This window comes from Mauremys mutica, chromosome 7 (genome assembly GCF_020497125.1).
Source record: "Mauremys mutica isolate MM-2020 ecotype Southern chromosome 7, ASM2049712v1, whole genome shotgun sequence".
In the NCBI taxonomy this organism is placed as follows: Eukaryota; Metazoa; Chordata; order Testudines; family Geoemydidae; genus Mauremys; species Mauremys mutica.
Genome location: NC_059078.1, coordinates 50,080,249 through 50,105,131, shown reverse-complemented (window position 1 = coordinate 50,105,131; position 24,883 = coordinate 50,080,249). Strand labels below are relative to the sequence as shown.

The window sequence follows — 24,883 nt, the reverse complement described above, 5'->3', positions numbered from 1 at the left end:
AAGTGTCAGCCACTCCCGGCCCGGACTAAGAAAGCCTGCGGCCAAAACTGTAGCCTCGGCAGCGTGGCCCATGCCAAAGGGAGCGGCAGGGGGTCCTGGTGGGTCTAACAATGCACTGAATCAGGAGGCCTGGGAACCGCAGAGATCAGCTAACCTGTATCTATGCCCCCCTCTGGTCCAGGCGCATGGAAGGGGAACTGTCAGCACAGGTAGGGGACACAGCGCCAAACTGGAGGTGGGAAAAGCACACAAACCAATCCGGGTACTGCCAGGGAGATGAGGAGAGACGGCACGTGTTACCGATGGGCAAAATCAAAGGGGCAAATGCCAGGCCAGGAAGGAACCGGGACTTGTAATTCTATTTTGTTCCAGATGGCTTGGTATCCTGCCCTCCTTGCTGCAGCATCTGAGTGCCGGTCAGTCGTGCAGTGGGTGATGTGGCTGGCATCTGTCGTGTGCGGTCCACGCTCCCTCACCTTTCCCCAGGCCGGGGGGGAGGAAGGGGGGTGCGCTGCGTGCACTGCGGAGGGCCTGGGTTCGGCAGCATTTGGTTTGATTTGTCCACACTGCTTTAGGCAGAAGGGGTCCTTGGGCCACAGAAATGGTGGTGCTGAGCCCAGAACTCCTCCGAAACTTCGGGCAGAGGCAGGGGCTCCATGTGCCAGCGGAAGCCCATCTCACTGGTGCGTGGCTGCGTTCGACACCAGCTGAGGTTCTCTGAGTGCTGCAAGCATTGCGCCCAGCTCTGGTGTGCAGCTGTATTCTAGCTGAGAGATGACAGAGGCGCGAATAACTCCGGCCAGGTCATCATGACAGGACAACCTCACCTGTGGCCTGCAGGGTGAGATTCTGTGGCCTGCATTGTGCAGGAGGTCAGACTAGATGATCATAACGGTCCCTTCTGACCTTAAAGTCTATGAGTCTATGAGTCTATGAACAGGGTGCAGCATGACAGGCGTCTCCAGCCTCAGTTTCTCTTCCTGGTCCCGCCATGCAAGGAAGAGTCACTCAAAGCTGGCCTCCGAACGCAACGTATCAATCAACTCCCAGTCTGTCGCTCCACACAGAACTCCCACAGTTCCCACAACAAATATTGAAAGGTCCAACCCATTCCCCGCTAGTCTGGAGCAGTCCTGCGTTCCCTGGCCACAGCCCTGTTCCCCAGGGCTTCCTGCCTGGCAGTGACCTCTTCACCCAGAGAGCTCCTGGCAGTCCTACCCCTCCCACAGCAATCCTCCGGATTCTGGGCTCGGCCGGTTTTCCCCCTTTTCCTGGGCGTCCTTGCCCGAGCATCAGCTGGGCTCTTTGCACCGGCACGCTCGTTCCAGCTCTTCCGTGTCTCTCACTGATTCCTCTCCAGTTCGGCCTCACTCCATCTCCCTCCCTCTGGAGCCCAGGTGCCTCCCGAGCCCCGGATTGAATCGACTGATTGGGGCATCAACCTTTCTCTGGGGGAGACTGCCTCGTGGCCCAGAGTCTCCAGTGTGATTCCTCTGCTCACCAGCACCGCCCCCAGCTCACTCGGCTTCAGCCTCAGCCAGCCGCTCTTCACCCATGAGCTGGTCTCGCCCACGCCCGGGCTGTCCTGGGGGCTCTGGCAAGGTCGGATGTGGTGCAGGATGGGTCAAGCTGGGGGTTGGCTGCATATCATGATGCTGGCCCTTGGCAGTTCTGTGCGGGGGAGGGGAATTGGGGCTTGTCGGTGGTGGGGTGTCGAGAGCTGGCGGTGGAGCAGACAGTGCACTGAATTGTGCCGTGCCGAGGAGTGTCAATCGCAGCTCCTGGGACAGCAACATGTCTGGCCCTTGCCGTGTTTGTCTCCAGGGGGAATCCCCTGTGTCTGGCTGATTGCTCTGGGGCAGTGGGAGGCCGGGAGGGCACCGTGGGCTCTTGTCTCTGCCAACACGCTGGCATTGTGCCAGCAGGATCACCGATGGCATTGGGATCCCAGCTGGGCCAGCCACCCACGGGCCCTCTGCCCATCCCTGCTCCTGTCAGCCAGCATGGCCACAAATCTGCGGGGCAGCTCAGGCAGGGTCAGCCGCCAACAGCAATTGCAACATCCCCAGCGTGCAAACACTGAGTGTGCGTGTCCACCCAGCGCACGCCCCTCACATGCCTCTGTCTATTCATCTATCCCCACACACCCCTCTATCCATCCATCCATCCCCATACACACCCTTCTATCCATTCATCCATCCATCCCCATACACACCCTTCTATCCATCCATCCATCCCTACACACCCCTCTATCCGTCCATCCATCCCCACACACCCCTCTATCCATCCATCCATCCATCCCCATACACACCCTTCTATCCACTCATCCATCCCCACACACCCCTCTATCCATCCATCCATCCCCATGCACACCCTTCTATCCGTCCATCCATCCCCACACACCCCTCTATCCATCCATCCATCCATCCATCCATCCCCACACACCCCTCTATCTGTCCATCCATCCCCACACACCCCTCTATCCATCCATCCATCCATCCATCCCCATACACACCCTTCTATCCTCTCATCCATCCCCACACACCCCTCTATCCATCCATCCATCCATCCATCCCCATACACACCCTTCTATCCACCCATCCATCCCCACACACCCCTCTATCCATCCATCCATCCATCCATCCATCCCCATACACACCCTTCTATCCACTCATCCATCCCCACACACCCCTCTATCCATCCATCCATCCCCATACACACCCTTCTATCCGTCCATCCATCCCCACACACCCCTCTATCCATCCATCCATCCATCCATCCATCCATCCATCCCCATACACACCCTTCTATCCACTCATCCATCCCCACACACCCCTCTATCCATCCATCCATCCATCCATCCCCATACACACCCTTCTATCCACCCATCCATCCCCACACACCCCTCTATCCATCCATCCATCCATCCCTACACACCCCTCTATCCATCCATCCATCCATCCATCCCCATACACCCCTGTTCTCATCATTGGGTTAGTATCCACCCACCCCTCTGCCCAGGCTCTCACTTGCTGCCATGCCCGGCTAGGAGTTATTGTCCTTTCCCATTTGGACCCACACAGGCCAAAGAGCAGATTCAGCCCCCGAGTGTGCGCCAAGCCCTCCCCCGCGCAGCCACACCCCAGCACAAGGCGTGTGGAGAGCTTCACTCACAGGAAGAGGAGGATGCCGGTGTTGGCCATGGCGTATGCCAGCCCCAGGATGCCGCTGCCCATGATGGCATTGCTGAGGTTGAAGACGGACATGCCAAAGGAGGTCTTCCCTTCGAACTGCACAGACAGGACACAGCAGGTCACGCGCCGTGGCTGGGCAAAGCCTGGCCCCCCGTGCTCCTAGCTGGAAATACCCCCATGTCCCCTGCCACTCACACAGAGCGATGCCTTCGGAGCACCCCAGCTAACCCTCTGGCTGCGGAAATGTGGGGACTGGGCCCATCGGCAGCGCCTCTGGGCTACTACCATCTAATTGGTACCAGCACCTCCATCACTGCCCAGGGTACATTCCTCCTTCCTAGGGGCTGTTATTTCCCTTGTAATCCCTCTGCCTCAATAGCCTTCCTCCTTGCCCTAAGCTGCTGCACCCCTCTGGGCAGCAGGCCTTAGGGGGCCCCCTCCGTGAGAGCCCCACTTCCACAGCCTGGCTCTTCAACTCCAGCTGTAGTTGCTCCTGCTCTTATATCTAGAAGGCCCCGCTGTGACGCCAAGGCCCCTAGATGTCGACTGAATCTTGACAAGCACACAGCTGGAGCCAGCCTGGGCGTTAGCCTTATTAACCTCGGTATTAGCGTTGTACAAATGGCCTTAGTGGTTGGATGTGTTGGAATGCTGTGAGTCACTGCCGGCATTAATCCGGTTTATAATACCTATGTCCCATGCTAGGAGGTAACAGTGAAACGGTCACTCTGAAACTCGCAACCACCAGACAGGAGAGAAGCACTAACCAGTGTGAATGGAGTGTGAACGGGAGGTGTCAGCTCCGGCCCAGCCAAGAAGGCCCAGTGACACCAGCTGAACCCTTGTGGACCAGCAGAGGACAAAAGATTTCTGTTGGTTGCTGCCCTCTACCCCAAGAGGAGCCAGGCTCCTGAGTTCCTCCCAGCAGCTGAATTTACATCTCGAAGCAGAATGGAGGGAGGAATAAAAAGCCCTGACAAGAAGGAACTGGATCTTTTATGCTGCTGGGACTCTGAGGGGCAAGGATTACTGGGCATAAGCAAGAGATTCCCAGTGCTTAGCCAGGGTTAGCCGCAAAGGACAGATAGAGCCTGCTTATCAGAGAAGCCTCTATTACCTTTTGAAACGTAAGACTGGAATTCATTTGGGTGTGTCTGTGTTTAGCTGCTTTAACCTCTCAAAGAGCTCTCCTCTCTCCTTTTCCTAGTCAATACATCTGTAGAGCCGTCATACTCCGAGCTCAGCCGGTCAGGAGCCAAATTAGCAAGTAACATGACCCAAAAGGGCCCCAGTCATGTGAATTCCTTGTTTCATTGACTATATAGATGTAAGCAGAGTCAGGATGAGCTCTACCCTGACCTCTGGTGGTAGATTATGGGGAGTGCAGAAAGAAGTTTCAAGTATTCGCATTAGCAATTCAGTTATTTGCATTGGCACCCCCACCCCCACTTAGCATACCGCACAGCAGCCTGGGATGGTTATTTTCACAGCTATGGGAGCCCCAATTTCGTTGTTATTGGGGCAGGAGCAATAAAATGTTGTCACCCCAATTAAGTAAATGAGGAACTACAAAACTGTCTTATGATAGAGGGTTTCATTATCAATTAAATAGCACTTGCTAGACAAGGGACATGGGTTCCAAAACCCAGTCAAGGGAGAGAGGCTGGGGACAGATATCTGTACTTGGTGGTGCAGGTGCCATGTGTGAACCAGAAGCACCAGTTCCACCTATGCCTCTCTCCACTGTGGAATGTCAGAGTTAATTTTTGATTCCCTTAAGAATCTAGATGCAGGTTACTGAGCTGAATTCACTGGTACTGGGGCTCCCCTACTATGAGCTGGAATCTCTAAGAGCTGAAATCACTGAAGAGCTGGACTCGCTGAGCTGAGAGCACTGTGCTAATGAGTGGAGCTGAAATCACTGAAGAGCTGGACTTGCTGAGCTGAGAGCACTGAGCTAATGAGTGGGGGAGCCTGAAGCAATACTGGCAGAGCAGAGTGGAGCAGTTTGTGCAGCCGCTGGGTGAGTGGAGCTGAGCAGCTTGTGAGGACGGCTGGAGCGGATCACAGGACAGCTGGTGGACCAGAGCAGCTGGCAGAGTGGAGCAGCCCACAGAGCAAGTGGAGCTGAGCTGTTTGCGGGGATGACTAGTGGAAGCAGAACCCCACGAAGAGGCAGGGCAGTTGGCCCCGAACCATGTAAGTTGCCCCTTTCTACCCAGGCTGGGGAGGGGGACCTCTGCAAAGAGACTCTTGAACTCTGAGGCTGCACTGACCCGGGACAGAGACTTTTGAATTGTGGGACTTTTGGGACTGTGGGTGATTTGGGGGGTTGCTGGACTCAAGGGCCCAGAGAGAAGGACACAGCCCAATTTGCTGGGGTGGGTCTTTGCTCACGGTTTGACCTATGAACTCTAGTTGAGGTATTTTCCAAATTTAATGCTTGTTGTTTATCTTATGTGATTAAACCTTTTCTGCTACACCAAGAGTCTGTGCTTGCGAGAGGGGAAGTATTGCCTCCTTGAGGCGCCCAGGGGTGTGTGTAAGATTTTCCCAGGTCACTGGGTGGGGGCTTGAGCTGGTTTGCATTACGTGGTGGGGAAGGGACCCCTATGTATTGAACCTGGCCCTTGCTGCTATCATTTCAGCCTAGCAGAGGGGTTACATATATATATATATCTACACACTATTCTCACGGCACAATGATTGGCCAAGTATTCCACAGTCGGTTAATAACACAGTACAAGCATCCTGACTGGTCACTAACTTGGATTGGTTAATAATGAAATCACATGGGGCTTTAACATCATGTGTTGTGAACAGTCGCAGGAGACAGGTTAAAGAGCCACTTGCGGCTCCCGAGCCTCACTCGGAGTATTACTGCACTAGAGAGTTTATTACCGGACTGGCTACAGGTGCTGTCTATGGGTGAGATCTAAGGAACAGGCACCGACTTTCTAAGCGCTGGGAGGGTGTGCCCCCTTGCTCCACCCTAGGCCCTGCCCCCACTCCACCCCTGCCCCCAGACCTCACCCCCACCCTGCCTCTTCCCGCTCCTTCCTTGCCCTCCCCATCCCCTGCCCTAAGAATGCTCCACTCTCGCTCCTTCCCACTCCCTCATCCATCCCAGTGCCTCCCGTACACCACGGAACAGCCGATTGCGGCAGGTGGAAGGCACTGCAGGGCAGGGGAAAGTGCTGATCGGCAGGGCCTGCCGGTCGGCGGGAGGCGCTGGCGGGAGGCACTGCTAGGGAGGCTGCTCAGCACCCACCATTTTTTTTCTGTGGGTGCTCCAGTCAGTGCCTATGGTCTAAGGTGCAATTGACCTGGGGTAAGTGATGGGTCCCTTGGGGCTGGGAGCAACCTGACTATTGCTGTGATCCTTGGCATGAGGGACCCTCTGTGACAAAGGCAGACTTGCCTGGGTGGCAGGATAGACTGGAGCATCCAAAGGGATGGTCGGTGACTCCAGGATTAGCCTATTCTAGTGCCTGAGGAATTCACACTTGGTGAAATCTAAGTGTAGAACTCACAGCCAGTTAGGGTTAGTGCCCTGCTTTTGGGCCCCTGCAGGGCAGCCTGGCACCCAGCTCAATCCTGGGGAGCAGGCCAAGAGGGCAGCCATCTAGCCCATGTAACAAGCCTACTTACCCACCCCCAGGGGTCACCAGCACTAAATGCAAGAGCTCTGATCACTTGAGCTAAGGGAAAAATTGCACAAGCTGTGAGCAGCAGTAGTAGGCTTTTATCCTCTAGGTGGACCAGCCACTAGAGGGCAAATGGGTCACACATGCTAAACTGGAGGTTTATGGTGAAAACAAAGAACCTGGGAGATCTCTCCAGCTCTCTCTGTGCCCCAGGAAATGAGCTCAGGGGGCAGCCCATGGCGGCAGGAGACTGGACCTGGATTTCCCGACTCCCACTCCCCTGCCCTGCCCCTACTCTGCAGTGAAGGGCAGTGGATCTGTGCCCTGCCTGAGGGCCAGGCTCTTGGCAAGTAGAACAAGGAGGTGCCTGGGCTGCAGTCACCCCACCAGCCACTCTCCCGCCTGGACTCACATCCGTGAAGTGGGTCTGCTTCTTGTCAGGGCCCTGGGGCAGGAACTCCTCCATCTCTGCCACCGTGAGCTGGGGCTCTTCAAACCTGGAGTAAGGTGGAAGGGAGAGAAGACCCATAAACCATGCACCGTAGTGGGGTGCTACCTTTCCCTGGTGCCACCTGGGCTGCCCATGCCACCTCCTGTGCTACAAGGCAGAACAGGCCATGCCACTCCATCTCCGACAGCTCCCACTCCAGGGCGCTCCGCTGGCCAGGGGGCTCCAGCCTGCCCCTGGGGAGCCTTATCTCTGATGGCACCCTGCGGGGAGGAGGTACAGCAGAGGGTCCCTGAGTGACTGGCACCAATCCCTCACCCTCCTCCAGCACCAATACTCCAAGGGGCTCAAAGTGCCCCACAAACACGTTCCCCTCCAGGCAGGTGTGGCTGTATGTATTTTGCCGCCCCAAGCACGGCAGTCAGGCGGCTTTTGGCGGTGCGCCTGTGGGAGGTCCACTGGTAATGCGGATTATGCATTGCACCTGTGAGAGGTCCCCGGTCCCGCGCCTTCGGTGTACCCATCGCCGAATTGCCGCCAAAACCACGGGACTGGAGGACCTCTCACAGGCATGCCGCCTAAGGCAGCCTGACTGCCGCCCTCACAGCGACCGTCAGAGCGCCCCCCGCGACTTGCAGCCCCAGGCACGCGCTTGGTGCGCTGGTGCCTGGAGCTGCCCCTGCCTCCAGGCAGGGTGAGCATCAGGATCCCCTGGGGAAACTGAGGCAGAGAGGGGCTGGGACTTCCTCAGCATCACCCCGCAGGGCAGCAGATCCCAGCTTTCCTGTGTCCACTGCTCCTGTCTGCACTGGGGTGTGTGGTCCCGTCATTCTCCTCCTTAGAAGCAAATTCTTCCCCAGGCTCAGGCTGGAGCTGGCCCTTTTAGGTCAGACTGCACCATGCAGGACCTGCCCATGCAGCTTAGCTTCCCCCCCCCACCCTCTGCCCGTGCCTGCTTGTGTCCCCCTCACACTGCCGCTCAGCCGGGCTCCTCATCAATCCACCTCACCGGCCACTCAGTCCTTCTGGCTCATCTCTGAACACCCAGCCTTCTTGTACGGGATCCAAGGGGCTGCTCCACCGAGACCCTAGACAGGGATCAGCCCCCTCCCCAGTTTGTTTTCTTGGCTACCTGTTGCAGAGCTGTGGGGAGTGGGGTCATGGGGTAGGAGTGGGAGGCATCAGCAGAGCTGGGGTGTGTGGGGGGGGGAGCCCAGGGTTGGGCTAGCTGGGGGCTGGGGGTCGGGAGTGAGAAGCACCGGTAGAGCTGCAAAGGGGACACTTGCATGGCACCTGCCTTCACTGTGCCTAGCTCTGGCAAGGGTTCCTAACCCATCCCCTGCCAGGCGCAGGAAGACAGAATGACTCTGTCTCTCAGCTGGCTCCAGCCAGGCAAGCCCCTGCCCTCTGCTCATGTGCTGGGGTTACCTGGCATTCCCCACCAAGGGGATGGCTGAGGCGTTCACAGCGTATTTCCCGTTGGGCACCAGCTCCACCAGCTCTGTCTGGATGGGGATCTCTGCGGGGTCCATCTCTGCTGGACTCACTGGGGCGACGGCACTGGTTGTGGGAAGGAAGGAAAGTCAGTCGTGCTCCTTTTGAGACCCTGGAGAATGACGTCTCCCCATGGGGCTGGGCCAGGCGGCAGAGCACAGATCAGGGCTCAGTGGGGCTGGGAACACAAACAGAATAACCTGTATCCAGGCCACGGGCTCGGAGCTTGACCTGCCAGAAATCCCACCTTGGGCTGGCTTCCAGGTCTCAACTGGTCTCCCCCTGGGCACGTGGAAATGCCAGCGGGGTCACCCACCAGCCTGCTGCCATCCAGCTGCCCTCCCTTCCCAACCGGCAGCCACAGAGCCAGGCTAACCACAGGGTCCTGCATCTGCCCAGGGGGAGTGTCCGCATTGACCCTTCCTGGGCCTGCTGCTAACGGGACACCAGATCGAAGTTGACACACCCAGGGGTTTCTCCATGGGCACTGGAAGGACATCTCACTGGGGACTTGTGAGAGCTGACGAGCTGTCTCCCATCACTGGGAAACACGCTCCCCTCCCCGGCCAGTGCACAGCATGGCACGGCACAGCCCCCACCCACCCTGTGCTGGGCACAGCTCTATGTGGGGGGGTGCAGGGAGAGAGGAGAACCTGGCTTGGTACCACTGGTTTCCAGTGGCATCCAGGTGGGGGGAGGACGCTACCCTGCTGTGAGAGGCATTCAGAGACGGCCCTAGATGGCCAGTCCCTCATTCACCCCGTCTCTGCTGGGTCACTCTGATGGGCTCCACCTGGGCACAACTGTGAAAAACACCTGGGAGCAGCAACTCGCCCAGCCCCCAGCTGAGCCCATCAGACTTGCGCTCTGTGCTGGCTGCCAGGCGAGCTCTGGATAGTCTACAGGGATCCTCGAGCACTCCAAGCCCAGGCTGCTGCCAGGGTGGCATTATTACCACCCCTACCTGCCATGCCAGCGCCCACCTGGGAGGCCAGCACGTCTGTGGAGTGAGCTCAAGCACCAAGCTGGCCCCTTTCCAGCTGCCAGCAGCACCCCTGCCATCACACTGCTGTATAATCCCCTGGAGCGCCCACCCCTGGAATTCTGTGCCCAGGTCTGGTAGTCCCAGGAGAGAACGGAGCTGGAAAAGGTTCAGAGAAGGGCACCAAGTATGATCCAGGGTATGGAACAGCTTCCATATGAGGAGAGGCCGGACAGAGCAGGGCTGTAAAGCTTAGACAAGAGATGGCTGACGGGGGATGTGAGAAAGGTCGATGAAATCATGACCAATGAAGAGAAGGTGAGTAGAGAAGCGTTATTCTCCCACAACACAAGAACCAAGGCTCACCTGATGAAATGAACAAGCAGCAGGTTTCATACAACCAAGAGGAAGGACTTCTTCATGCAACACACAATTAACCTGTGGAACTCATTGCCAGGGGATATTGTGATGGTCAAAAGTATAACAGGGTTCAAAAAAGATCTAGGTAAGTCCATGGGAGATAGGTCCATCAGTGGCCATTGGCTAAGATGGCTCAGGATGCCACCCCACGCTTGGGGTGACCCTAAACTTCTGACTGCCAGAAGCCAGGAGGGGACCATGCTCCCGGAAGCTTAGAGACAGGATACTGGGCAAGACGAACCATTCACAGACAAGGTCAGCTCTCACACTGCTGTCCTGGGCAACACAATATGGGGAGGAGGTGATCAGCCCTCAGTGGTGAAAGAACAGGTTAAGGACTATTTAGAAAAGCTGGACATGCACAAGTCCATGGGGCCAGATCTAATGCATCCGAGGGTGCTGAGGGAGTTGGTGGATGTGATTGCAGAGCCATTGGCCATTATCTTTGAAAACTCATGGCGATCAGGGGAGGGCCCGGACGATTGGAAAAAGGCAAATCTAGTGCCTAGCTTTAAAAAAGAGAAGAAGGAGAATCTGGGGAACTACAGACCGGTCAGCCTCACCTCAGTCCCTGGTAAAATCATGGAGCAGGTCCTCAAGGAATCCATTTTGAAGCACTTGGAGGGGAGGAAGGTGATCAGGAACAGTCAACATGGATTCACCAAGGGCAAGTCATGCCTGACCAACCTGATTGCCTTCTATGATGAGATAACTGGCTCTGTGGATATGGGGAAAGTGGTGGATGTGATATAACTTGACTTTAGCAAAGCTTTTGATACGGTCTCCCACAGTATTCTTGCCAGCAAGTTAAAGAAGTATGGATTGGATGAATGGACTATAAGGTGGATAGAAAGCTGGCTAGATTGTCAGGCTCAATGGGGAGTGATCAATGGTTCAATGTCTAGTTGGCAGCTGGTATCAAGCGGAGTGCTCCAAGTGTTGGTCGTGGGGCCAGTTTTGTTTAACAATCTTTATTAATGATCTGGATGATGGGATGGATTACACCCTCATCAAGTTCACAGATGACACTAAGGTGGGGGGAGAGGTAGATACGCTGGAGGGTAGGGGTAGGGTCCAGAGAAACCTAGACAAATTGGAGGATTGGGCCAAAAGAAATCTGATGAGGTTTAACAAGTGCAGAGTCCTGCGCTTAGGATGGAAGAATCCCATGCACTGCTACAGGCTGGGGACTGACTGGCTAAGCAGCAGTTCTGCAGAAAAGGACCTGGGGATTACAGTGGACGAGAAGCTGGATATGAGTCAGCAGTGTGCCCTTGTTGCCATGAAGGCTAAGGGCATATTGGGCTGTATTAGTAGGAGCATTGCCAGCAGATCAAGGGAAGTGATTATTCCCCTCTATTTGGCATTGGTGAGGCCATATCTGGAATATTGTGTCCAGTTTCCCTCCCCCGAAAGGATGTGGACAAATTGGAGAGTCCAGCGGAGGGCAACGAAAATGATCAGGGGGCTGGAGCATGACTTATGAGGAGAGGCTGAGAGAGCTGGGCTTGTTTAGTCTGCAGAAGAGAAGAGTGAGGGGGGATTTGATAGCAGCCTTCAATTACCTGAAGGGGGGTTCCAAAGAGAATGGAGCTCAGCTGTTCTCAGTGGTGGCAGATGACAGAACAAGGAGCAATGGTCTCAAGTTGCAGTGGGGGATGTCTTAGTTGGATATTAGGAAAAACTATTTCACTAGGAGGGTGGTGAAGCACTCTGGAATGGGTTACCTAGGGAGGTGGTGGAATCTCCATCCTTAGAGGTTTTTAAGGCCCAACTTGACAAAGCCCTGTCTGGGATGATTTAGTTGGTGTTGGTCCTGCTTTGAGCAGGAGGTTGGACTAGATGACCTCCTGAGGTCTCTCCCAACCCTAATCTTCTATGATTCTATGATTGATCCGACCCAGCCTGGCCGTTCTTATGGCTCTGCCCTGACCTCCCTGCTGACTCCATGCTACCAACTAGCTGGGTGGAAAGCAGTGGTTCCAGGACCTTGGCAAAGGGCACATCACAGCCCTTTGTCATGACTGGGCTGCTGAAAGATAAGAGTCTACTACAGCTACCCAGGGCCGCGGAGAGCGGGTTCAGGCCCAGGTGAAAATTTTTTTTCAGGCCCCCCAGCAAGGGCGGACCGGCTAAACAGGGCCAACAAAGCCGGGGAAGCCGGGCCCCAGGCCCGCTTCTGGACCGCCGGGCCTCGGTAATTTGTACCAGCTTTCCCCCCCCCGTCGGCCCTGCAGCTACCTTTTATTTCCAGCACTAGCAACCAGTGCTATGATGGTAAAGATTCTGAGTGCAAACCCTGGGGGTGACCCATGGGCAGGGTCAGTCCATGGGGTGTGGCTGCCCTTGGAGGTCTCCTGCTGTCATTGGGACAGGGATTATTAATCAGCGAGGAGCATGCTTCCACCAAGCCGCACAGTCAGTAGCCCCTTTAGCTGTAACATTTGTGCAAAGGGGCTGCCCTCGGTCAGCTTGCTGTGGAGACTGGGCCTTTAAAAGGCTGAGCTTCTCAGCGCCCCACATGCACTCTGTCTGGGAAGCTCAGCCCTTAAAGGCCCAACCCCCAACACCACAGGGTGCACTTGCCCATTGAAAAGTGCCTGGCTGGTTCAGGGGCATCCAGCAGTGCTGGGGTGCATGACAGCACAATGGGCAGGGCCATGGGGCATCGGATCCAATGGCGGCATGACCAGCACCCCAGCCGAGATGGCAGTTATGTCCAGGGCAGCCTCTCCTTTGCTGATAAACTGAGGTGCCAGCCCTGGGCATCCCCACACCCCAGAGCTCTGGGTCTGGATGCAAATCCACCTCCCAACCCTGCCCTAAGGGCCAAGCTCTGGCCTGGGACTGTGGCGTCCCTCCTCTCTGGTGCAGCTCCAGGGGATGCCAGGGCCCAGCAGGCTACGCTGTGTCTTGCTCCGCTGGCTGCCCTGCATGCGGGGATCTGTAGTGTCCGGGGAGCTGTCAGATGGATTTCTAGTCTCCCCTGCACTTTCAGCTGGATACAGGAGCCTGTTGCACTTCCTGGAGCCAAGCTACTGATGTGGTGTTGCTGCACACTGCTAAACAGCTGCCATGGGCCACCTTAGGGGTGGCCACATTTCAGCAGTGGGCGAGAGACCCCGACAGCCTGCAAAGCGCTGGCCTGGAAATACCAATACTGCTTTGCCCAGCCCAGGACCCTTCGTGCGAGGGTCTCCCCGGGCAGGACAAGCATGAAGAAATTTCAGCCCCCAGCAATTAGCTTCCCGTTCCCATTGGCTCTTTGCCATTGACTGTTCACATGGCGACACTGCTGGGCGTGGTATGGACTGGGTGCATGAGTTCCTGGCTCCAGGCACACGCTGCCAGCCTTGTGCATATAAGGGCAGCAGGTGAGGTCCCCCTAGGCAGCGGAGCGTGCAGTGACTAGCACAGTGCCCAGGCGAGACGCGGGGCTGCAGCAGAGGGCGGCTGATCTGACAATGGCCAGCACGGCAGAGAGCTCAGCGCCCCCAGGTTTGGGCCGCTCATTCCGCTTCCGGCTGGCCAAACAGCAACCAGTGCCAGACGCAAGGTGGGAGTGCCTGCCTGTCTGTGATGCTTACCTGGCGCCCATCACCATAGCGTCTGGCGCCTCCCATGTCTTACCATACTTATTCTCAGCCCATGGCGGACAAGCAGCTCGGAGCCCTCACTGGAGCCGGAACTCTGAAGCGGGATTCCCAGGCAAGGTGGGGGTGGGGGAGGCGCCTCTTTCACCAGAGGGGCCCAATCCTGTCATCATGCTGTGGGCACACCCAGGACCAGCTACCTGTCAGACCCCACGGGGCTGGGGAGGCAGCTGAGGGTAGGTGGGAGGGAGCAGTACGGCCTGCAGACAGCGCAGGGTGAGAACTACCAGCATGAGCTGGAGATAGACGGTTCCGACTGCCAGATTGGGCCTATGTCAGCTGCTGGCCTGGCTCAGGGTCTGACTCTGGAATGGGTGTGTGTGTGTGGAAGTCATGGCAGAGGGGCTGAGTGGAGGGAGCTGTCAGTCTCTGGCCCGTCAGCCAGGGCAGCCCCTCTCCTCTGCCTCCCATTTCAAACCGGGCTAGTGCAGGCTGCTCCCTGCTCAGCTTCCCGGCTCTGCCCATGCACCTTCCTGCTCCGTGCCTCAGTTTCCCCACCTGTACTAAAATCATAGATCATAGATTATTAAGGTTGGAAGGGACCTCAGTAGATCATTTAGCCCAACCCCCCTGCTCAAAGCAGGACCAATCCCCAAATGGCCCTCTCAAGGATTGAACTCACAACCCTGGGTTTAGCAGGCCAATGCTCAAACCACTGAGCTGTGAGGTAACAACTTTAATTATAATTATTACTACTGGGGGCATTTCTGTTGCACAGTGCTTGGAGGTCAGTGGGTGGGAAGCACCTGGGTGGTGCTAAGGGGCAGGGATGCCCCGGCCCGGCAGCAGGGTCTGGCATTTCAAACACCACTGGGATGGGTCCCTTCAACGACTGACAGCCGAGGACTGGGGAAGAAATGGAAGAATAAGGCCCCCCTCCTCTTGTGAGCAAGGGGAGACCCTGTGTGTCCCCCTTTCAGCAGCGCCCATCACACCCCAGCTTGTATGGAAATGGCTCAGTGCTAACGAGAGACAGAGGATTAATAAAGTCTCCCCGCTGGGGCTGGCAGGGCTGCCCAGAGGATTCAGGGGGCCTGGGGCAAAGCAATTTCGGGGCCCCCTTCCATAAAAAAAGTAGCAATACTATAGAATACTATATTCTCATGGGGACCTGGGGCAAATTGCCCCACTTGTCGCCCCCCACCCCGGACGACCCTGCTGGCAGCAGCCAGCCTCGGTGCCAGCCAAGGAGTGTGGGGGAGCTCCAGGCCAGCCAGCGGGGGCAGGAAGGGAGAGGAACTGGAAACAAGGCCTTGGTGGAGGCAGCTCTCTGGGCTCCGGGGCCGGGAGTGCGGGATGCCTTGGCAGGCAGCACAATGCTCCCTCTGTGGGACCATGCGCCCCTCCCCGCCAATCGCTGGGAAATGGCTCGCACGAACAGTGCATCTTTATGGGCTGCTGGCTGCCGGCAAGGGGGAGCCCCCTCCCTGCCCCCCACCTCAGGCTGAGTGGGGCGTTGTGGGTTTGTTACTGCCAAACATCTTTGGAAAATATGGTTATGATTAAAATAACTTTGCGGCTGCCCTGGGGCCTTTCAGCCCAGCAACGGGGGAGGGGGGTCTCAAGGTGATGGCCATAGACGGAGGGAGGGCAGGAGATCTGGGGTCATTCCTGGCTTTCCCATAGATGCCCTGTGGGACCCTCAGGCCCCGTGCCTCAGTTTCCCCATCTGGCAAACAAGGATTATAAACCTTCCTTGGCTTGTCCTGGCTAGTCAGCTCGCAAGCTCTCTGGGGCAGGGGCTGCCTCGCGCTGCAGTGCCCGAACGCTGCTGTCATACAAATAAATAAAGGATCCCAAAGCACTCTAGGAATGTAAAAAGGAGACAACACAAGCAACTTGATGAGACTGCATCAGTCACCACTGAAATGCAGCTACCTCTGGGGTGGAACAAAGCCACTGGGCAGCAGGTGGAGGGGCCCATCTTAATCCCCAGGCACCCGGCCCCTGCACCTCATCCCTCCCTGAGATACCCCCATGGTCTGTTTGGTTCTCAGCTAACACTTCCAACAAGGGGGCAATTAGTGCCAGCATGGGTGGCGGGCACAACCAGGGGGACCCCTGTCTGTCAGGAGCTGGGACAGCCTGTTCACCTTGTGAACATCACCAGGCAGCCACCAGCTGCTAAGAGCTTCCAGTCACTCCCATCGGAGCCAGCGCCCCGAAGACACAACGTCCCAGCTCCCTGCATCCAGCCCCTGAGCCATCCAGGGCCCGCTCCAGGTGCGTCTGCTCCAGCCAGACCACCTGGCCACCCCCGCCTCCTGGCCAGTGACACGCACTCAGCTAGTCTGCGCTCACACAGAGCAGCTGCCAAGGATCCGCCCTGGCTGGTACCCGGAGCTCAGGCTTCTGGTGATTAAAAAGCCACTTGAGGAAGGACTCAGATAAGCCCATTAATCAGCTGGGAAAGGGCTGGAAAAGGCAGACACGGGAGAGATGGGAACATGCCCTGGGGTCTAGCTAATATTCTCCAACCATTTCTCAGCTTTCGGCTTGTTCTTTTAGCTCTGGAGTTTATAGCCCCCGCCATCAGCTGTAATTGCAAGGATCCTGAAGAGTGTCAGACGAGGACCCCCCAGAGGTAATGATTACTTCACCCCATTTTCCAGAGGAGGAAATTGATGCAGGCAGGGGTGGCTGCAGCCTGCCAAGGCAATGGGTACCCCCAGACTCCTTGCCCTGCTAAGGGAGCACTGACCACCCACAGCAACACCCCGCCACTCCACCCCTAATCCCAGCCCGGGACGGAGGGGAGGGCGAGCCCATGCCCCACTCACCTACAGTGGCAGCTCCCCTCCTGCGCGGTGGACCCAATGCCCCGCTCCGGACTTTGTGATTGTCCCACATGGTCACAGTGCTACTCCGATTTGGCCCAGCCATACCGCCACCAAATCTGAGTGGCACTGCCACCCTCTGTGCCAGCTCCCAATTCCACTCACTCCCATTTGGCCCACCCCGACCTAGGACCGGAGCCCAGGAGCCCTGACTCCCAAGGCCCCTGCTCTAACCACTGGACAAGGCTGCCTCTGTCATACTAAAGGCTGAGGAGGAGCACCAGGGTGTTTGTGGCTGGGTCTGTAAAGTGCGGCAATGATTTCAAACTAACTTGCAATAACCCTGCTGTTAAAACCACCTCAGGTGTCACTGCGCTGGCACACGCCGGGCAGTCTGTTACACTTTCCATCCGGGGAAAGTCACCTGAGAAGAACCCACGTTCGCCCCCAAATCCAAGTTCAAGCCAAGGGAGAACTATTTGTTATCATTAGAGGCTCTGCTTCTGTTAGGCGGTCCCATGGGAAAGAGCCACAGATGGGCAAGGAGATCTGGCTTCTGTTCTGGACCCTGCACACAACACTTCATAGCTCACTGCCTCAGTTTCCCTGTCTGGCTAGCCATTGCTGGAATCTGAGCTGTTCCATCTCCCACCTTCCCCCACCCACGTGAAGGTAGGCTCTGGAAAGAGACCGACTCCAGGCCATCAGGTTAAGAAGCGAGACCACAAAGACCGTTCTGTCCAGATCTCTCATTAGGGGCCAGGCTTGGGACATGTGAGTTTGCAAACAGAAGCCATATTCCAGGAAAGCGACACCTGTCAGTCGACAGCTCAGCCCCTCTGGGGGGATGCAGTAGCGCCTGCAGGCTAAGCCATCTTCACTGGGGACACGGCCCTGATCTGCACGGGAGACCAGGTGCTTTGTTCCCAAGTGAGGGGCACAGACCAGGGAACTGCCCACGCTTTGCCCACCGGGGCACTTGTCTGGCACCAAGCCCAGAGCACAAGCCCTGCACTTATTTGGTATAAACTGGAGTCTGTTGCATGCACCGGTCTCCTGGTAAATGTGCTGGCACAGCTCCTGGGGACTACAAGTCCCAGCATGCACTGTTCCATCTTGGGCAGGTAAGGCAGGTGATGCTGCAGAGGGGGCATAAGAGGAGGGATGGTCCCTCAGCCCAACCGGTTGCTCCACCCGCAAGTAATCGGCTTGGTGGCAGGCGGCTTGGGAAGGGCTCTTCGGTCTGCTGGTATTTGGGAAGCTTTTAAGCTTTGAAGAGTTCCATGCCCCAGCCATGCCTGGTAACACCCCTCCCAGGCAGATCCAACCCTTCCCCCTCAGACTTCAGGCTCAGCCCCTCCCAAGCTCAGAACTCCAGCCTCACCTTCTCGCCCATCTTGCCTAACGAACCCCTTCTTGCTCTCATTTGCTCTCCGCACCAGCGCCCAAATCTGCCCCCCCCAGGCCGAGCCCCTCCAGCAGCTACTGCTGGCCCTAGAAAAGAAGAAGCTTCCTTCCCCTGTGTGACTGATCTAGCCCAGCCCCATCCAGTCACCCCTGAATATCCCCCTTAGGGAAAGTCAGGCACGGAGGTGCCAGGTGACTGGCCCAACATCAAACTGTGAATCTATTGCAGCACTGGGAATAGAAGCCACGCCTCCTTTTTCATAGTCCTGTGTCCTAGCTTCTAGGCCACGCTGTCTTCTGTTAGGCAAGGGCAGAGTTAAGGTTATTCAGGCAGCCTTAACTTTGAATTTCCAAGCCAATATGGGGTTTGGGGTTTTTTTTTAAAGGAAACAACATTCCCTTGAAGTCCACCCTGGCTCCAGATATGCCTGGGAATTCAGTACAGCTTCTAGCTTTTCTGTACAGAGCCACTCAGTGTTAGTGAAAGTACAGCAGCTCTCAGGGACACAGCAGACAAAGCCTGGCAAACTGCAGCTCTGCTGACAACTTCAGAGATTTTGAAGGCCAGAGAGGACCATAACTATCATCTACCCTGACCTGCCTGCCACAAGCCAGTGAATTTCAGCCAGAGGTTCCTGCCCCACATGCATGATGTCTGGCTGAGCTGAGGAAAGACATCAGCTGCTGGATTGAAAGATGCCATGGGATGGAGAATCCACCGCGTGCTGAGGGCAGCCGTTCCCGTGTGTAATCACTTCCCTGCAGAACATGTCTTAGGCCTGGGGAGGTGATGAATGTACCAAAACTGCTCTCAGAGCAGCAGCACCAGGCAGCAAAACCACCCCATTCACCTCCCCATTGTGTCACAGTGCCACCTCCCCACTGCTCCTCGTCCCCACCTAACCGTGTCCCCGGCTGCCTCGCCCAGCCTCTCATCCCCTCCCTGGCAGCTGTCTGCCACGTGACCACACAACCCCTGAGGCCAGGTTCTAGATGTTCTCTGAAGCCCCTGCTCTCTGCAGTCAAAGGGCTGGGTCTCCTGCTGGTGTGAATGGGGGAGACTCCGTGGATTCCCCTCCAGAGGATAAAGCCCAGGGTAGTTAGAAGGGGGCAGAAAAATGCCAGACCATCCCCCTGCCACTGCAGGGCTGTGCCCTGTTACACCGCTGCCCTCTGCCAAGGTTGAGGCCTTGCAGGTGGGTTTCCCCAGTGTCACTGATTCAGTCTGGGATTTTTCTTAGAGCTGCTGTTTATTTCCACTCCATAAGCCAGGCCTGGGAGAGTGGTGGGCCCAAACGGCAGGCAGGCAAGACCCTTGCAAAGGAAGCTCAACCCATGCACCAGTGCCCATGGCTCTGGAAGCAACTCCGCCCTAGGAATTGACTCTGCTTACAGAGATCAAAGCACAGAGCAAAACTCCCCTGCTGCTTGCAACAGCTCCCCCAGGATGAACACACATCACACAACTGCCAATAACCCACCATTCAAACAGTGCCAAAACAACGCACAAGGCTCCATGGAACAGCACCACCTCAGGATGCCCACCTGGCTTTTTGTCCAGTCTAGCTTCATGTAACCCGAGCAATGGGGCTTCTCCCCAACCAGGTTTTATTCGCCGCCCATCCCCGTCACAGCCACCCGGTGCCTTCCCCAGAGCTCATGACACAGAGGCCAGTGCTTCAATTTCCCCACTCTTCCTCATCCTAGCACACCTCACTGGCCGTTCCTCTGATCTTTGCCTCGCATTTCCTCTTCTTGGGCTTCGGCCTGTTTGTTCCAGTCCCCTCCCCCCATATTATTTTCCTTGGGCCCCTTATGCCAACCTCCATCCCCCATTTGTCCCTGGGCATATGGTAGGAGAGCATTTTACTAGGCACAGATTGAGCTGTCATTGCCACTCCCTTCCCACAGCACTCACGGCTCAAATGCTCCTGTTTAGTGTCTGAGTAAAAGCTCCTTCTCCCAGGTTACGATAATATTTCTTCGCAGCAGTTCAGGAAATACCAGCCCTCCCCCCAGACCTCTCTGAATAGCAAGTGAGGGGCAGTGAGACCTATTTCAAACGCACCAGGGTGAATGTGATGTGCACAGACCGATTCCCCCTGCACCCCAGGTCTGCGTGAAATTCGCCATGAGACCAGATCCCTTTTCACTGTCCAGCCGGGCCTCATGGGAGGGGAGTTTTGTTCCCTTACTGGCAGCCTTCCCAGAATGCAATTCACGCAGGCATTTGGTTGGCGATGTGAATGTGGAAAAGAGAATGTCACCTGAGAGGCTGATGGTTCTTAAATGGCCATTAAAAAAGGGTTTGTAGCGAGGGGAGAGAGGGAAGGGAGGAAAATCAATAAATCGATGGAACAGAACCGGAGATGGAAACCTGTTTGCTTTGCCTTGAGATAAGAGGTTGTGGGACATCCAATGACTCTAACTCGGTGGGTGGAGCTGGAGCCGTGTACACATGCTTTGCACGTGCGTGAGGCTTTGAGTCCGTGTTTGTATTGGGGGAGGGGGGGGATTAGCTATGTTTGGGAGGGTGCGTGGAATTGAATTTCTGGGTGTGGCACACACCTCGGTGTGGGGAAGTTTGTTTCCCTGTGCCGGGGCATCCGGGGTGGCTGTGGCTGTCTTTGCTTTGGTGTGGTAGATGAAATGGTGTGGCTGGGTGAGTGTGTGGCGTGTGTGGGAGACAGATAGTTTGTGTTTGGGTGGCTTATGAAATCCTGGGTGTATGTGTGTCCATCTGAGCCGTCGTATGTCTCTGCTCACTCCTCACAATGTGACGCCGGGTGGGCAGCTGAGCTGCGTCGTGTGTAGGTGGGAGACTCTAGGGCAGGGGTGGGAAAACTACGGCCCATGGGCCACATCCGGCCCGTGGGACTGTCCTGCACAGCCCCCAAGCTCCTGGCCCAGGAGGTTAGCCCCTGGCCCCTCCCCCGCTGTTCCCCCTTGCCCGCAGCCTCAGCTCACTTGCTCTGCTGCCGGTGCAATGCTCTGGGCCACAGGGCTGTGAGCTCCTGGGGCAGCGCAGCTGCAGAGCCCAGCCTGACCCTGCATGGTGGCGGCGGCAGAGGCTGTAGCATCGCCAGCCACCGGTGCTCCAGGCAGTGTGGTAAGGGGTCAGGGAGCTGGGGGGGGGGTGGTGTTGGATAGAGGGCAGGGGAGTTCGGGGTGGTGGTCAGGGGGCAGGGGTGTGGATGGTGGCCAGGGGGGAAACAGCGGGTCCTGGGGGGAGCAGTCAGGAAGGGGTGGGGTTGGATGGGGTGGCAGGGGGCAGTCAGGGGCATGGGTCCCGGAGGCAGTCAGGGGACAGGGAGAAGGGGTGGTTGGATGGGGCAGGGGTTCCGGGGGGCAGTCAGGGGACAGGGAGAAGGGGTGGTTGGATGGGGCAGGAGTCCCAGGGGGACCATCAGGGAACAGGGGGTGTTGGATGGGGCAGGAGTCCCGGGGAGGGTGCAGATAGGAGGTGGGGGCCAGGCCACAACCCCCTCCCCTAACCAGCCCTCCATACAATTTACAAAACACGATGCGGCCCTCAAGCCAAAAAGTTTGCCCACCCCTGCTCTGGGGTGTGTGTCACAGAGCAAGGGACATTTCAAACCCCCAGGGCACGTTAAGAGCTCAGCCCAAAGCACCGTCCTGCCCCAGGTAGGTGCCGCATGCGGGGACATGGTGGGAACTTCTGGCAAAGGAGCAAGGGTTGTTACTTAATCGCCCTCCATGGCCCATGGCTCTGAGAGGCAAATGCTCCCCAGACAACTGTTCTGGTCCACGTGCCACTGCTCGTAACGGTGCTCCGCTATTTTCATCTCCCCAGCCATCTAGGCATTTGCACTGAGCTCAGCCCCAGCTCCCGACCTCCTCCTCCCCTCCTGCTGGGAGTACGAGTCCCCAGTGCCCAGTGCCTGAGGCTGTCAGCAGGGCCGGCTTTAGGCCAATTCCCCCGAATCGGGCCCCATGCCTAAGAGGGCCCCGTGCCCAGTGAGAATCTCTTCCCTGGCTAGAGACCCCTTTTTAATTTTTACTCACCTGGCGGCACTCTGGGTCTTCGGCAGCACTTCGGCGGCGGGTCCTTCAGTGCCGCCGAAGACCTGGAGCGAGTGAAGGACCCGCCCCCAAAGTGCCACCAAAGACTCGGAGCAACGCCCGGTGAGTACAAGCCCCGCATGTTTTTTTACATTTTTTTTTTGTCATCCCTGTCGGGGCCCCGTCGAAACTGTTCGAATTGGGCCCTGCACTTCCTAAAGCCGGCCCTGGCTGTCAGAGGAAGGATGGCCTTGGGGTGGCAGCAGGGCTGGGGGCTCAGTTCCCAGACTCCCTCTGGGTCCTTGGCCAGATCCTGAGGCTCCTAACTCCCCTGGAAATTCGTGGCAGTTAGGAGCCTAAACCCTGCTTTAGGTCTGGGTCTTGGTGCAATGGGATAATCATTGCATCCTGCGTGTCTGTCAGCTCTCAGCACTGGGTCCGTCTCTCCCTGTGCCCGGGCCGCACCCAGCGCCATGGGGCCAGATCTCAGCAGGGAGCTCTGGGGCACAGGTAAATAATTAACTCTTAGCTCCAAAGCCTTCGTCAGCAGGGCTGGTGCTGTTGACCTGCGGCAGGAGCCCTGGGCCAGCTTTGTCCAGACACTCCCCACACGCAGCACTGCTCCCCAAAGTCGCCTTTCTGCATGTGGGTTAGAATCGTATCCTGCCTCATTCTCCCTGAAGTGATCAAAGACACCACAGCTCCGCTGCTGATCCTCAGCCCCAGCTGGCAGCTCCCCGTTGCTCTTTCTTCCCACCCTGGGCCCCCCATGCCTAGCTCTGCCGGTGTCCCTCATTCCCAACCTGCAGCCCTGTAAGCCCAGCCCTGGGCTCCCACCCCAGCTCTGCTGGTGCCCCTCACTCCCAACACGCAGCCCCTGCTAGCCCAGCCCTGGGCTCCCCTCACAGCTCTGCCAATACCCATCACTCCCAACACGCAGCCCCTACTAGCCAGGGGCGGCTCTATGTTTTTTGCCGCCCCAAGCACAGCAGGCAGGTGGCTTTTGGCAGTGCGCCTGCGGGCAGTGTGCCGGTCACGCGGATTCGGTGTCCCCGTCGCCGAATTACGGCCGAAGCCACGGGACCAGCGGACCTCCCATGGGCACACCACCAAAAGCTGCCTGCCTGGCGCCCTCACAGCGACTGGCAGGCTGCCCCAGGCACGTGCTTGCTGCGCTGGTGCCTGGAGCCGCCCCACTACTAGCCCAGCCCTGGGCTCCCCCATGCAGCTGAAAGGTGAGCAGAGAATTATTTCCATAAATCTCGTTGTCAGCCCCTGCTGGGAAGGGCAGCTCAGCACCACTCCCATGTCAGGGAGGCCTCCTGCAACCCCCCTTCCCCAGCTCCCAGCACAGCGGCCATGTGGGATCCTTGGAACCAGCCTGGAGCAGGCCCCTAGGTCTCATGGAAGTGCCAGGAGGGGCTCAGGGGCTCTTCGGATGTGGCCCATCAGAACCGAACAAGAGGCTGACGTTGGCCCAGATCCTCACAGGCATTCAGGCACCCAACTCCCATGGGCCACAGCAGGAATCTGGGCCTTGCCCCCTGGTTTCCCCAGGCTTGCCCCAGGTGTGAGTGACATCACCAGCCCCCGTGCAGCGCCCACTCCCTCTCTTCACCAGCAGGCAGGGGAGGGGGGAGGGGGCGGAAAGCCCATGAGTCCCTGCACATTATTGATCTGTTTGTTCCCTGCACAGCTGCCGTTCCCTGGAACAAGCCCTAGTGCCTCTGGCCTGGCCACCCAGCACCTGCTCCCCGTCCCAGCGTGTTTGGATTATTTGCTGAGGGGGGAAGAGGCTACGAGTGCGGCTGAGTTCTCCCCTAAGCCAGGGGGCCAAGCCAGCATTGCCCGGACTTGGCCAGGCCAGGATGAAGATGGCGCCAAGTGACACCTGGTCTCCAGAAGAGTTTAAGCCATTGGCGTTGCTGCCCAGTTTCAGACTGGGGTCAATGGTGCAGGGCAAGGCCTGGCTTCCCCCAGGGTCTCATCTCGCCTGCAACCTAAAGAGGGAGGTTAACACATGCTAACTAGCACACCTGGAACCTCCCGCCTAGCCCTTAGCATGTGCTGAACTGCTTCCCTTCTGCCTGGCATAGCTGGCATAGTCAGTTTCATAGAGTTTCAGGGTGGAACGGCCCATCAGATCGGCCAGTCTGATCTTCTGTATAGCCTGTGTCACTGACCCCACTGGCTCCTGAGCCCAGGAACGTCAGTGAGACCAAACATTTCAGTCCTCAGTGGACTATGTTGTGCCAGAGGCGAGACTGCGGGGCTCCCACTGCCCGAGGCCCTGTCATGGCAGGGCACAGACCAGCTGAGAGATACCCAGAGGAGCAGAGCAGGTGATCCACACCCCCCATGTGCTAGCCACATGGCAACTGGCGTGAGCGAATGTCACCCCTTAAATCCAAGTCTGGACAAAGCCTCAGGGTTTGCTTTGCTTCACTGCAGGTAACAACCGTGGCTTCAGGTGCTGGCTGGGAGGCCCTGATGAGTCGCCAGCCCTTGGGCACAGCTCAGCCTCATCCCTGCTTTTGTCTTAATTTATTTCAAGTTGCCAGGGCTGATGAGTGTTTCTCATGCCAATGCAGGGAAAAATCATGTTCCCTCAGTTGGGGAAACTGAGGCACGGAGCAGGGGTGTGACTTACTCAAGGCCATGGAGCCAGAAACAGAACAGGGATGGGTTACCACTCCCTGCCAGGCCAAATAAAATGTTCACATGAACATTCTTCACCGTGTTCTAATTCGGAAGCTTTGCCAGGCCTCAGCTGCATGTTTCCACAGTGCTGTCTCTTCCCCACCATTCACTGGCCTATGGCTACCTCTGTACTCATAG

The 24,883-nt window shown here is 57.2% G+C and overlaps 1 protein-coding gene across 1 annotated transcript in view; it reads right to left on the bottom strand.

The window, feature by feature from the left end:
* The window catches only part of SLC38A3 (solute carrier family 38 member 3), a 77,995-nt gene that overhangs the window by 34,355 nt on the left and 18,757 nt on the right, over positions 1-24,883 (bottom strand). The window contains exons 2-4 of the mRNA XM_045024237.1: positions 8,718-8,849; positions 7,254-7,338; positions 3,175-3,290 (exon numbers count right to left, since the gene is read on the bottom strand). Of these exons, the coding sequence (XP_044880172.1) occupies positions 3,175-3,290; positions 7,254-7,338; positions 8,718-8,821 (305 nt within the window). The 5' untranslated portion in view covers positions 8,822-8,849. The remainder of the gene's footprint in view (positions 1-3,174; positions 3,291-7,253; positions 7,339-8,717; positions 8,850-24,883) is intronic.